The sequence below is a fragment of the Leptonychotes weddellii genome, chromosome 5 (genome assembly GCF_054177405.1).
Source record: "Leptonychotes weddellii isolate Sample4059 chromosome 5, ASM5417740v2, whole genome shotgun sequence".
In the NCBI taxonomy this organism is placed as follows: domain Eukaryota; kingdom Metazoa; phylum Chordata; class Mammalia; order Carnivora; family Phocidae; genus Leptonychotes; species Leptonychotes weddellii.
Genome location: NC_138373.1, coordinates 143,752,391 through 143,767,085, shown reverse-complemented (window position 1 = coordinate 143,767,085; position 14,695 = coordinate 143,752,391). Strand labels below are relative to the sequence as shown.

General features: G+C 43.5%; 1 protein-coding gene across 5 annotated transcripts; it reads left to right on the top strand.

Moving 5' to 3' along the window:
* The first annotated feature begins 6,184 nt into the window (after window positions 1–6,184).
* Window positions 6,185–14,327, top strand: UQCC6 (ubiquinol-cytochrome c reductase complex assembly factor 6). 5 transcript variants are annotated; one of them, XM_081822322.1, is made up of 3 exons: window positions 6,185–6,334; window positions 7,019–7,136; window positions 14,157–14,327. In XM_081822322.1, the coding sequence occupies exons 2-3, from the start codon at window positions 7,029–7,031 to the stop codon at window positions 14,250–14,252; spliced, it is 204 nt and encodes a 67-aa protein (XP_081678448.1). In that variant the 5' UTR covers window positions 6,185–6,334; window positions 7,019–7,028; the 3' UTR covers window positions 14,253–14,327. The 5 variants fall into 5 exon arrangements, with proteins under 5 accessions (XP_081678448.1, XP_030891394.1, XP_081678449.1 ...); XM_031035534.2 differs by lacking the exon at window positions 6,185–6,334 and adding an exon at window positions 6,501–6,643; XM_081822323.1 differs by lacking the exon at window positions 6,185–6,334 and adding an exon at window positions 6,650–6,778.
* The last annotated feature ends 368 nt before the right edge of the window (window positions 14,328–14,695 follow it).

Sequence of the window (14,695 nt, the reverse complement as noted above, 5' to 3'; positions counted from 1 at the left end):
CTCCTGCTCGCTGCTTGGCCTTTCGGGAAGGGTGGAGGACAAAAAGGGTGATGGAGGCGTGCTCTGATGACGTAGGCTTTTGTCCGCCACGACTCTTCGATGGTGGGCGGATCGGAAGCTGAGAAGGTGAAGTCTCTTGGGGGCGCTGTGTGGGTGGGACGGTTACGCATATCAGAATTTTCCAGGCCAGTCCACCTCAATTTTATCCCGATTAAGAACAGTGTTTTGCGTTATCAGGTATCAATTATCAAGTGTGATTTTGGGCAAATAAGAGACTTTGGAGTCAGAAAACCTGGAAGTTGAGGTCACTGTGTTATCTTGGGCCTCAGTATCCTCATCTGTAAAATGAGGGTGACTGAAACTGCTTTGTAAAATGTAAAGCGTTACATGAACCACTGTCTGCTTTAGTTTATGTAAAAATATTAACGTTTCAAGTGTATGATAGATGCCATTTAAGCACCATGTCTCCCTTATTACCTTACAGAGTAGCTGCTCTGCTTTATTTTTCAGTGGCTCTTATAGCTGGTTTTTTTTTTGTTGTTTCATTAGTTTTCAAGTTGTCACTGGTGTTTCAAGTTGTCACAAGGACTTCATTAAATAACTCTTAATGGAGGGGCGCCTGGGTGGCTCAGTCAGTTAAGTGTCTGCCTTTGGTTCAGGTCATGGTTCAGGTCAGGGGAGTCTGCTTCTCCCTCTGCTCCTCCCCCCTGCTTGTGCGCTCTCTCTCACAAATAAATCTTCAAAGATAAATTAATAAATAGATAGATAGTTTTCCCCAGTTAGGCTGTGGTAACAAATGACTCCAAAATCTTGTTACTGGGGCAGTAGGTGGAAGAGCACCTGGCTCCAGGAGTCCCAAAGGGACCAGATTTAGTCACATACCGCTGACAAAATCCAAAGGCAGAGAGAGGAATGGTGGTGAAACAATTTATTTCAGCGAGGTCAACACCGGGAATACAGTAGACTAAGTCTCAAAGACTGTCTCCAAAGCGCTGAAAATACTTTTAGGTTTAAATAGGGGAAATGTGGAACAAAGGTCTGTGGGTAGGTGCAGGTGGGCAGTAAAGGTCAGGTTGATCATTGTCCTTACATCAATCATGCAAGGTCTTGCTGGCATCAGGGTAGTCCCTATTGCTTGAGGGGTACTTTCAGTTCCCAACATGGGATCCATTACCCACTGAGTCTTTAGCTGAGTTAAGAGATAAACTGGAAAGAAGATTTTAGTCAATTAGAAAATACAGACTGTGGTCAAAATGGAGGTAGTTGAAGGGCTCTTTCAATCTCAGTGGTTTACAGCAACCAAGGTTTATTTCTCACTAATGTAACATGGACTGGGAATGAGTATGGCCCTGTGCTTCCTGTGTCTTCTTCATTCTGGGACTCAGGAAAGGGCTTTCATGAGTAAATATAGGATGATTAATATGTCTTATATCCATTGCTCAAATGAAACTTTAAATATTTTTAAACTTTTCAGAACTTTTATGGATGCTCTGTCCATTAGTAGGTACTACTCAGAACCTGACTCATGGTGGGTGTCCAGTGAATATTTGTTGAATGAATGAATGAACAACAGCCCATTCTTTTGCTCTCTGTCTCTCTCTGGTTTTTCTAACCACCCAGGACCACAGTCCAGAAAAGTTTTTTTTTAAGATTTTATTTATTTTTTATTTATTTTAGAGAGCGAGCATGAGTGGGGGGAGGGGCAGAGGGAGGAGAGTGAGAGACTCTCAAGCAGACTCCCACTGTGGAGCCTGACTTGGAGCTCCATCTCAGGACCCTGAGATCATGACCCGAGCAGAAATCAAGAGTCAGATGCTCAACCAACTGAGCCACCCAGGTGCCCCCAATCCAGAAAAGTTTTAAAGCAGGTGGCTTACTTTGGTTATTTCAGAGAGAGAATTCTGGTGACTAAAAAAGTGTAAAGAGCTGCAAACTTTTCTCAGGATGTTTTCACTCACATGGAGTTACTGTGGGGTGCTATGCATGCTGGGCCTGCCAGCTCCATTCATTACCTGAGCAAACTGGGAGCCTCTGCTCACTTCTGCCTTGAGAAAGGAAGGGTTTACTGGAAGAGGTGCTGGGGAGCAGGACATCAAACCTGGAAATGGTGAAGCGATTGCAACAAAGAGGCTCCAATCCCATCAGTACCTTCCTCACCCTCTGAAGCTTAATCTGGAAGACAAACTTGTTCTGTTTGTGAGCCTTGCCTATCAGAGCTTGGGGGAAGCCCAAGAGGAATGTCCTTCTGTCTTTGCCAGATATGTCTCTACTTCAAAGAGACCTATTGTATGATAGGACAACAACAAAAGGAGGGCAAGTCATTGCACCTTCTTTCCCTCTTGCTCCCAATGCCTCCTCTCCCTTTTAAGAACCCAGTAAGCTTGCTTCCTTCTTAGCTAATGTTCTGTCAGTCAATTGCATCTTATTTTCAACGAGGCTTACTACTGGGTGGGGTTTTTCAAACTGCAGATTTTCACCCATAAGTGGGTCCTGAAATTTTTTTAAAGACTTTATTTGAGAGAGAGAGAGAGAGTGAGAGAGAGAGCATGAGAGGGGAGGGAGGGTCAGAGGGAGAAGCAGACTCCCCCCTGAACAGGCAGCCCGATGCGGGACTTGATGCTGGGACTCCAGGATCATGACCTGAGCCAAAGGCTGTCGCTTAACCAACTGAGCCACCCAGGCGCCTGGGTCCTGAAATTAAGCATTAAGAAGAAATACAACAGGGGGCGCCTGGGTGGCTCAGTCGTTAAGCATCTGCCTTCAGCTCAGGTCATGATCCCAGGGTCCTGGGATTGAGCTCCGCATCGGGCTCCCTGCTCAGCGGGAGGCCTGCTTCTCCCTCTCCCACTCCCCCTGCTTGTGTTCCCTCTCTTGCTGTGTCTCTCTCTGTCAAATAAAATCTTAAAAAAAAAAAAAAACAACAGAATAAAAAGTGTCAAAGTGTTCATATATGATAAAGGTAAGTATTGTTTTACACATACATAGGTACATGTGTACAGATAGGATCACAGTCCTAGAAAAGTATTTCTTACTGTGAATCACGATCAAAAAAAGTTTGAAAAGTCATTATAATAGGGCTTATTCTCCCAAGTGAGGGAGCAAATGAGGAAGGAGACCTGTGGTTCACACACTGTCCTGTATCAACTCAGCCCTTTATTACAGGTCTTTAATACTTAAGCTATATTTTGTAGAATGGGTGGGGGAGTTTGTGGTGTCACCTGCGGGGAATAGCTACATGTTTCAAGCAAATGATTTGGAAAAAAATCTGTGTGTCAGGGGGCTTTAACGAACATTCATTTTAGGGGAGGATACAAGATTTTCTAGGTTTCAAAAGAGTTGTCTTAATCTTTTAAAAAATACTTATTTATTTTAGAGAGCGAGCAAGCAGGGGGAGGGACAGAGGGAGAGAATCCTTAAGCAGACTCCCCACTGAGTGCAGAGCCCAGTGCTGGGCTCGATCCCAGGCCCCTGATATCATGACCTGAGCTGAAATCAAGAGCCAGATGTTCAACCAACTGAGCCACCCAGATGCCCTGACTTCCCTTATTCTTAAAATTTATGAGCCTTTGAACATTTTTTTTGCAGTTAATATTTAGACTTTTACTTAGGTATTTTTTAAGTTTTTGAGTAGGTGATAAGGGCTTGTGCTGAGTTGAATAGTGTCTCCCAATTAATGTCCACTTGGTATCTGTGAATGTGGTCTTATTTGAAAATAGGGTCATAGCAGATGTAATCAAGTCAAGATGAAGTCATAGTGGATTAAGGTGGGCCCTAAATGTGATGACTGATGTCCTTCTAAGAAGAGAGACACGATACACAGACATAGGACACATTACTGATAGACTACAATATGAATAGGAGTTGGGCACTGCATAAAATGTGATTTGGGGTGCATGGCAGAAAACTCAAAAGATAGAAAAGACAATTTTTTTCTATGATGGAATCGAGTCTTACTAGTTTGTCATTTAACATCTTTTTAAGGAACCTAAACCATTTTTTAGCTGTGCTAAGCCAATATTTTGCAGTACTCATCCTGCCTTAAAGATAGTCTCCTGAGACAAACCATAAGAGACTCTTAATCATAGGAAACAAACTGTGGGTTGTTGAAGGGGAGGTTGGTGGTGGGATGGGGTAACTGGGAGATGGGCATTAAGGAGTGCATTTGATGTAATGAGCACTGGGTGTTATATGCAATTGATAAATCACTAAATTCTACCTCTGAAAGTAATAATACACCATATGTTAATTAAATTGAATTTAAATAAAAATTAAAAAAAGATGTTCTCCTGAAATTTCTTGTTATGTATTCTATCTCAAGAATTTTAAAAAAATAAGTACATACTTCCTTCATTTATAAGAATGTATAGTTTAAAAATAATCTTGGGGTGCCTGGCTGGCTCTGTTGGTGGAGCATGGAGCTCTGATCTCGAGGTTGTGAGTTCGAGCCCCATGTCAGGTATAGAGATTACTTAAAAATAAAATCTTTAAAAAAATAAAGGGGCACCTGGGTGGCTCAGTCAGCTAAGTGTCTGCCTTCAGCTCAGGTCATGATCCCTGGGCCCTGCTTCGGGCTCCCTGCTCAGCGGGGAGTCTCTTTCTCCCTCTCCCTCTGCCTCTCCCCCGGCTTGTGCTCTCTCTCTTGCTCACTCTCTGTCAAATAAATAAATAAAACCTTAAAAAAATAAAAATATTCTTAGAAAGAGTGTAATTATCCTAATATAAGTTAACTTATTTTCTGCATTGTTTTTTGAAAATAGCCTCCGACCTTTAATATGGAATTTAATCAACATCTGCCATTTCCAACACATATGCCAAGAATTTGATATATGTTTGAAATCTGATGTAGCTTTCACTTCTCAGATACAGGAAGGTAAGATACAGCAAACCAAGATCCCAAATTAGAAGTTACTTGTAATTTTCTGAGGTGTCTATATAAATTAGTTTACCTCAGAGCTCCTTTCTAACATGAAACCCATGTTAACTAACATAACACGAATTAATGTGGTGTTCATGTATTTTTAAATGCATGAATTAGGGGAGAGTATTGCAGAAATTAAGTAGAAATGAAGGTTTCTTTGTGGTGAGCTCAAGAAGTAGAAAGCTAGGGTGTTGGATGGAAAATCATCTCTGACACTGGCAGGCAGGGCCAGCCAGTTTCATGGGGGTGTGACCTGGTGCACACCAAAAGCATGATCCATAAAAGAGGAAATTGAAAATTGGACTTTATTAAAAGTAGAAGCTTCTGCTCTTCAAAAGATTATTAAGAAAAAGTAAAGACAAGCTATATACTGGGAGAAAATATTTGCAGATCAAATCTATCTGATAAAAGACTTATCCATAATATATAAAGATGACTAAAATAGTTTAAAAAAACAATAAAAACGGATGAAATATCTGAACAGATACTTCACCAAAGAAGCCATTCTACTCCTAGGAAAGTATTCAATAGAAATGGAAGCATGTGTTCACAGGCTTGTACGGGAGTCTTTTTGGTATACTTTACTGTCCATAACAGCATTATTCCTGTAAGTCCCAAACTAGAAACAACCAAAATGCCCACCAAAGGTGAATGGATACACCAGTTGTGTTATAATTATACACAGCAATAAAAAGAAGTGAAGGACTGATACATGCAACCAACCGAGGGAATGAATCTCAGAATAATTGTGCTGCATGAAATAAGCCAGACCAAGATGGTACATACTGTATGGTATGATTCCATTTACATAACGTTCTAGAAAATGCAAATTTATCTATTGTGACAGAAAGCAGACCCAGAGGAGACAATATGGGAGCAATTAGAAAGAGGCACAGAGAAACTTTGGGTATGACGGATATGTTAATCATTTTGCTTGTAGTAATGGTTACACAGGTGTACACATGTCAAACCTTATCAATTAGTATATTTTAAATATGTCATTTATGTCAAATATACCTCCATGAAAGTGTTTAAAAGGTGAGTGAATCATGATTCATGTTATACATACAACCATAACCCTTCAGAATTTAGTCCTGAGTTAACTTTTTCTCAACAAAAATCAATCCATAGTCATAGCACAATCTAAATACGCATAGATTAAACAACGTCGCCTTCAGTTTTCTTTTATTCCAGTAGGGAACAGCAGTGTGCGTGTGCGTTTCAGGTCTCAAAGGACGCCCCGCACGAGGACGGAGAGCGCTTTAACTGCACTCTCCGGGGGCTGACCTCATCTAAGCAACGGTCGGAGCGCCAGTCTCCACCCGCTGCTAAAAGGTGGTAAACGTAAGCAATTTCGGTGGGCGTGTGAAGGACCACCCGAGGCAAGAATCCTGCCAGCTGCGAGCCCGAGATTCGATATCTGCCATGGAAGTCCGCCCATAGGGAGAGTAAAGAGCGCAACAAGTGCCTGGGGCTGGGAAGGCACTGAGAATTGGGGGAGGCGGGGGGAAGAAGAAAGAAACAGAAGTAGACAAGAGCTCCGGCCGCAAGTCCGAAGTCGGCCCGGGTCACGTGCCAGCGCCGCCGCCGCACTGCCCTGCTTTCTGGTCCGGCGGGGCCCGTAGGCCCTGTACTTTCGGTTCCGCCCGCTGGCTGTCCGCTGCGACCCCGGCGCGCACTTCCGCTCGCCCTCTGACCCGCGGCCGGACGCCAGTGCATTCTGCGGTACGGTCTCTCGGGGCGCGCCTTTAGGGCCAGTGGGGAGTGCGCTGTGCAGTTTCTCTCCTGCTAGAGTTTGAAGAGGCGCGGGGAAGCCACTGGGTGTCGGCCTTCCGGTTGCTGCGCAGGAGCGGCCTTTAAGTTGCGCAGGTCCAGCCCCCGCACTAAAAGCCCAGTGAAGGCTGAAGGCTGCTCGCGGGCGTGGGAGGGGCGTCGGGCCTCTCGACGCCCTGGCGTCCTGAATGAGCCCACGCGGCGCGGGGTGGGAGACAACCCGGGGTCCTGACCCCGTCCCACCGCTGCTGTGTGGCCTGTTCCCCGGCACGCTTTCGTCCTGATCTGGGAGCCATCTAACACTGCCCGCCTTTCCTCCCCGTGCAGCCCCCCAACCATGCCCGCGGGCGTGTCCTGGGCCACCTACCTGAAAATGTTCGCTGCCAGCCTCCTGACCATGTGCGCCGGGGCCGAAGCGGTGCACAGGTACTACCGGCCGGACCTGGTGAGTGCAGGAGGGTCCATCGCTCCTGGCCCCTGGGCCCTTCGGTTCTCGTCCCAGCAGCGGAAACGATCTTAAAATTAGAAGCACATCTGCCCTGAGCCTAAAGCCTGATGATGGCATTCCGTTGCGTTTAGAGCAATGCATGGCCTGTTCTTACACGAGTCTTACACAGCCAGTCACCTGCCTGCCACTGGCCTTGATCTTCTGCCATTTATCCCTCGTTCTCACTCTTGCAGCCAGTACCGGTTTCCTTGCTGTTTCTCACACTCATCAAGCCCGTCCCCATCTTCAAGGCCATGCTTTTTCTCATCTTGGAGTGCTTTTCTCCCAGATCTTGGGTTGGTTTCCTACTTCAAAATGTGAAGTCTGCTCAAATATCTCCTCCAGCAGTGAGGGTCCTTGGGGCAGCTCCTAAAGGATCCCTCCTTGTGCCGTTCTTTCTCAGTCCTTTGTTTCCTGGGAGGACTTGTCACAACTTGCAAGTATTTTATTCCTTTTGCCTATTTACTTGTTCTTTGTTTGCTCCACCAGAATGTAATCTCTACGAAAGGACTGGGCCTGCGTGGTTCACCCTTGATCTCAGTCACCTAGAAAAGAGATTAGAATATGGTAAATGCTCGATAAATAATTGATGAATGAAGAACGAGGGAATATAGGCATTCCAAGGAGGGAGAAATTGAAATTACTTTTAGCATTTTAAGCGTTCATTGAATTAGAACTGGGAATTAGAGGTGCTTTTGAGGAGTTACGGTCTTGCGGAGGTGGAGGCAAGGGGGTGCAATGGAAATAATTGCAGGCGTGTGCGAGGTGTTATGCTACAGGTGTGAATGGAGTGGTTTGGAGCACAGTGTAGGAAACAGTCGTCTCTGCCTGGACTGTGGACGGGTAACACAGAGAACCAGCCATTTGTCTTTCTGGTTTTAGTTAACTGTCAGCTACAGTTTTGGGGTGTTTATTCTTGTTTTCAGATAAGGAAACTGAGATTCAGAAGACTGAAGGTGATTTCCCAGGATCACATAACTTCCTGGGGATTTGAAGCCCAAGCTTTCTGTTCAATGTTTCTCTTTTTTGATCCTGTTAATGGGGTAGTACAACACCCTTGTAAAACATTCAGATTGAATTCAGGTATGTAGAGTAGAATGTGAAAATCTACCCCTCCCCCCACTTTCTCTAGTTTGCTCCACACAGGTAGCTACAATTTTTTTGGTTGGTGTATACTTGCAGACTTTTACTGTTGTTGAGATACACACAGACACACACAGTGGACAGGGTGTTTTTCCCCACGGAAATAGGAGTTCATATACACATATCTCTAAATTGTTTGTTTTGGTTAACATCTATATAAATAGACACATGTTTATATCAACAGCCTTTTTTCTTTCTGATCATTGAATAACATTTTATAATACGGATATTCCATATATTATTTAATCTCATATTGACATTTTGGTGGTATCTAGTTTTTGTACAAACAGTGCTGAAGTAGCTCTTTCTTACCAGCCGGGACTGCTTCTCTTTTGAGTTCTAGGGATGTATCAGGGATGCTTGGAGACAGAAAGGGGTAAGAACCTTCCACAGAAATGCAGTTGAGTCACTAGCTCCTGAGGAATAGACATCAGGCAGGCATTACAAAGGAAGGAATACCTGTGATTTGCCCCTGGGAAATTGACCTTTGATTCACCCATCTCGTTATAAGTAGGAACATGCATGGTTGTTACCACCAGCTGCCTCAACCTTGGGAAGAGGCAGCATGAAGCCAGAATCTCTAGAAGGACCTTACTGAAGTGTCTCAGGCTACTTCATCCTGATTGGGCAGTGACATCAGCAATGGGGTTCTTCTTTAGGGCCCTGAAGGCCAGGGCTGGCCGGCTGTGTGTAGGATGCTGGATGCTGAACTAACATTTAAAGAATTTATGTTCTTTTCCTGCGTCTCTTGGTATTGTTCTAGCAATGACTATCACTGTTGTAACAACTGCTGGCCTTTGTTAGAGTCTTTCAGTCTTTACAGCTAGAAGGTCTGGATGGAGTCCAGAGCAGAGGAGACCGCTCCTGGAGTGTGTGCTTAGTGCTGTCTTAAGGGAGCAGGATTAAGGATGCTTTTTCTAGTTGTCCAGCTCAGCTACTCAGGATAGGAATGGAGGCAAGGACTCAAGGCAGATGTTCTGTCCTGGAATACAAAGTGTGCTTTTGCTTGAGCTTCCCTTTGCATTTCCATTTGCTTTTGCATTACTTTTACTGGTTCTCTTTTCCTTAATTTATAATCTACTTATTATTGAAGGCATAGTAAAAAAATGCAGTCTCAGCGATGTAGGAAAGATGTTAGGGTTTGAAGCGACGGCCAAGAAAGAATTCTTGAGATGTCTTTGGTGCAAAAAGGTGGTTTTATTAAAGCATGGACATGGGACCCATGGGCAGGAAGAGCGGCACTGGGGTCATGAGGAGTGGTCCATTATGTACTTTCAAGTTGGGACGGGGTTAGGGATAGCGTAAGCCTCCCAGGTATTCGGAAACCAGGTTTCCAGGATCCTGACGGGGCTAGCTATTGTCAGGGAAAGGTCCTTTATTACTTAGTAAAAACTCAGTCATGAGACTCCTCAGATACATATCGGTGGGTCATATGCTTGGGGGATGATTGCGAACATATATCTTGGCAGGGGTGGGGGTGGAGATAAAGGAAGTTTCCAAAGGAATTTTTATATGTTAAAGTAGACTTACAGGATCCTGGGGGTTGGGCTAAGATTGCCTTTTGCCCTGAGCAAAGTAGTAATATCGAGGCAGCTGAGTCCCTAGAGGAATGTCACTGCCTGTTTCAAGGACTTGTCAGTGGACTATAGGTAGAAAGGAAATTTAATTTTTCTTTTGCCTTTGTTTCCCACATCATTAGGATTCATTTTATTTTATTTAAAGATTTTATTTGTCAGAGAGAGAGGAAGAGCACAAGCAGGGGGTTGGGCAGGCAGAGGGGGAAGCGACGCGGGACTCGATCCCAGGACCCCAGGATCATGACCTGAGCCGAAAGCAGACACTTCACCGACTGAGCCACCCAGGTGTCCCAGGACTCATTTTAAAGTGTTCATTTTTGGTTGTCTCCAGACATACCTACATACACAGAAATTGCTATTTAGAACCTCTGCTGACACTTAACTTTTGATGTCAGAAAACTTGTTAGTCTTTTAAAAATTGATTATATATGTAGTATATTTAGTAAAAGTGCTATTTTTCTGAAGCCCGAGAGCTAGGTTCTTGTCTCACAGAGTCGAAGGATGAATCTCGTGGACAAAGGAAAGTGAGGAAAGCAATAGAGTTTTTATTTAGCAAGAGTACAGAAAAAAAACGCTCTCAGGAGTGAGAGGGGTCCGGATATGGTTGCCACTGAGGGCTTTTAGGGTTGATCGAAGGCTAACCAGGGAGCTTAAATTTTTTTGACTTCTCTACAGGCAGCACCATTGGTTAAGGACTAGTGGTAACATTGTTAATGGCTTACTTCTTTTTAGGGTCTGGTTATTTTCTGTTGACCGCAGGAGACTGTCATAAATAAGACTCCCCCCTCGGATACCTAGGGCAGGGTGGTCTGGAGTGTTCCCTTATCTCTGGTTTCCTGACACCTCCACGTTTTTGGGATTTCTGTGAGCCTGATCACATAGTCCCCTGTCTCTCCCTACCTATCCCCGCCTGCTCCTTACTCATTTTTTAAAATAAAAGTTGAATTGTCGGGGTGCCTGGGTGGCTCAGTTGGTTAAGCGTCTGCCTTTGGCTCAGGTCATGATCCTGGGGTCCTGGGATCAAGCCCTGCATTGGGCTCTTTGCTCGGTGGGGAGTCTGCTTCTCCCGCTCTCTCTCCCTCTGTGTGCTCGTGTGTATTGGCGATTCAGGTTACTCCAAATATTTGCCTGTGTGTGTGTAAGTGGGTGGTTGTATGTATATATACTTTATAGAAATTTGAAACATGCTATTCTTGTATTTTTTTTTATTATTTTTTAAAGTTTTAATTTTAATTCCAGTTAACACATAGTGTTATATTAGTTTCAGGTGTACAATATAGTATATTGTATTTTATAGGGCTTTGTGACTTCATATAATTTCCTTTTGGGGGAAATTGGGACCCTGGGGGAAAGAGATCCCTTCTAAATTAATTAGTTTCCACAGTTTAATGATCGTGAAATAAGCTACATTCGTTCTTACACTAAAGGGGTTGGAATGTCAAAATCCTAGGACTAGTTTTAAGGTAGGACATTGTCAGACAAGTTACTCTGGCTTTTATTCCAGTTCCCATCACTCATTTTTTTAGAAAGTCATTTTCACTTCAAAATGAGAATTGTGCTGTGAAGCATATCTCTTAGCTCCCTACCTCTCCTATGACCCCGACCCCAAACCCCACATTCTTTCCTAAACTGTTTTATTTCTTTAGGATTAATTAGTTGTTAGATGAAAGAGTAAAATGAACCAGATCAAGGTGTTTGAACTTCAAGCATTGAAAAGCTATAGAAGTTTTCTGATGTGAGTGAAATTATGCCGGAATAATCTTGTAGTTTTTTGTTGTTGTTAAAGATTTTTTTTATTTATTAGAGAGAGCAAGAGAGCACAAGCAGGGGGAGGAGCGGCAGGGAGAAGGAGAAGCAGGCTCCCCACTGAGCAGGGAGCCTGATGTGGGGCTTGATCCCAGGACCCTGAGATCATCACCCGAGCTGAAGGCAGACTCTTTTTTTTTTTTTTTTTTAGATTTTATTTATTTGACAGAGAGAGACAGCGAGAGCAGGAACACAAGCAGGGGGAGTGGGAGAGGGAGAAGCAGGCTTCCCGCCGAGCAGGGAGCCCGATGTGGGACTCGATCCCGGGACTCCGGGATCATGACCTAAGCCGAAGGCAGACGCTTAACGACTGAGCCACCCAGGCGCCCCTGAAGGCAGACTCTTAACTGGCTGAGCCACCCAGGCGCCCCTAATCTTGCATTTTTATATAAAATGATCTGAGTAAAGATTTTATTTCTCCAATCTTATGAGCTTTTATTAAGGGTCCTGAGCAAAGTCTCTTGATTTATTCATTCAGCACAGTTTTTTGCCTGCCTTTTTATAATGAGGGTCACTCCATAGGGTTGTAAGAAATAAGGAGGAGATTACGATGTGGTCCCTTTCCTCAGGACCTCACAGTGTAAGCTGATAGCTGATGTAGATCTATATCTAGAAATAGATACGCCTCTGGAGACACCTGGGTGGCTCAGTCGATTAAGCAGCTGCTTTCGGCTCAGGTCATGATCCCAGGGTCCTGGGATCGAGCCCCATTGGGCCTCTTGCTCAGCGGGGAGCCTGCTTCTCCCTCTGCCTGCCGCTCCCCCTGCTTATGCTCTCTCTCTCGCTCTGACAAATAAATCTTAAAAAAAAAAGAAATAGATATGCCTCTGAATCATTATGAACAGTTCCACTTGGATGTGCAGTGAGCATGTTCAAAACTGAGCTCCTGGTCTTCCTCCAACAGACCTGCTCGTCTTGAAGCCTTGCCTGTCACAGTAGATGGTGACTCCATCATTCTTGTTGTTCAGGCCAAAGCCTAGGAGTCCTCTTTAACTCCTCTCTCATACTACACGTAATAGCAAATCCTATTGGCTTGATCTGAAAACTACATCCTGAATCTCACTGCTTTTCACCACGTCCATTGCTACTACCCAGTTCAAGCCACTGTCAGCCATGTCTCACCTCAGTTTCTGTGATGGCTCCCTGACCTGTTTCTGCCTTCCAGCCTTGCTCCCCTGCAGTCTTTTCTCGACAAAGCCACTGTCCTCTTTTTTGCTTGAGTCAGGTCATGTCATTCTTCTGCTCAGAACTCTGCAGGGATTGTGCATCTCTGCACCCCCGTTTTTCCTCTGTCCTCGTCTCTTCGGAACCTCTCATTGAATACCTTAGAGCAGCTGTGCTGATCACCTTGCTTTTCCTTGCACATAAGGGCACATTCTGCCTTAGGTCCTCTGCATTTGTGGTTCCTTCTGCCTGAAACACTCCTAGATATCTGCATAGCTGGTTTTCTCATCCTCCTTCATGTCTTTGTTCAGAAGTCACCTTTTCAGACAATAAGCACATGAGAGGATGCTCAGCATCACTAGCCATCAGAGAAATGCAAATCAAAACCACAATAAGATACCATTTCATCACCACTATAATGGCTATAATTAAAAAAAACCCAAACAGCTCATGACAAGTGTCTGAGGATGTAGAGAAATTGGAACCCTCATACAATGCTGCTAGGAATGTAAAATAGTGCAGCTGCCTTGGAAAATGGCTGTTCCTCAAACAGTTCAACATAGAGTCATAGGACTGAACGATTCCACATCTTGGTTTATACCCAAGAGAAATGAAAACATAGGTCCACACATTCTTCTTATACACAGTTCATTTAAATGGAATCTACATGTGGTCTTTTGTGACTAGTTTCTTTCACTTTGCATGTTTTCAGGGTTTGCCCCATATTGTCAGATGTATCTATACTTCATTTCCTTTTAGGACAGAATAATATTCCATCATAAGAATAGCGGGGCTCGATCCCGGGTTCCCGGGTTCATGACCTGAGCCGAAGGCAGATGGTTAACTGACTGAGCCACCCAGGCGCCCCAGGCACTTAGTGTTTTTGAAAAGTAATGAATTGATTTGAAATCAGTTCAAAACCAATTGATTCCTGATACTTGTTTTGTGTGTCAGGCACATGGTAGAGACTCAGTAAATAGTGCAGGAATGAATTTCAAATTGTGGAAAGCTTTATGAAGATTTGTGATCTGTCAATTAATATTGATATGAACTCTCCCTCTGAGTCCTGTAATACTAGAGACACAGCCTGGGTAATAGAGTCATCATGTAAGTATAGGGTTAGAAAGGAACTGGGATGGGCCACAGGCTCTCCTAATAAGGTTTTATCATTGAGTACACAGGGACTTTTTTTTTTTTTTTTTTTTTTTTACTTTTTACTTTCTTTCAGGTCATGCTGAATTACAGTCTAAGAAAGCACTGGCATCTATTTGTTTTGTTTTTTTGATAGACAATACCTGAAATTCCACCAAAGCCTGGAGAAATCAAAACGGAGCTTTTGGGACTGAAAAAGAGACAACATGAACCTCAAATTTCTCAACAATAGAAACCTCAAAATACTTAACTCTGCCAAGAACTCTGTGAATAATATTAAAAGTATTGAACATATATTTTTAAAGTTTATTGAGTCAAACTGGTTGTCTTTAAATCTAATGCAATGCTAACTGCAAGAGGTGCCCAGGTGTTAATTGATGCATTGAGATTTAATTATGGATTGACCAGTGTATCTTGAAAACTGCCAAAGTTTGTATCATCAGCTTTTTTTCCGCCCCCCCATATCATCAGCTTTTTGAATGTATTTGAATAGATACTTAATCTTGGATATCATGTGAGAAAGAATATTTACGGTGTTTCCTGCCCTTATAATTCTGGTTTATTTCTCTGAATAAGCTTGACTATCATGACAAATGGGAATTATAAATTAACTATAATGAAATTGTCATTGACAATGAAAGCTTATGGTGTGTAGTTAATAGTTCTCTAAAATTG

Coding starts and splice junctions, on each gene's coding strand:
- UQCC6 (XM_081822322.1), top strand. CDS start 7,029: ATGCCCGCGGGCGTGTCCTGGGCCACCTACCTGAAAATGTTCGCTGCC. Junction 7,137..14,156: donor GGTACTACCGGCCGGACCTG/GTGAGTGCAGGA, acceptor TTTTTTTGATAG/ACAATACCTGAAATTCCACC.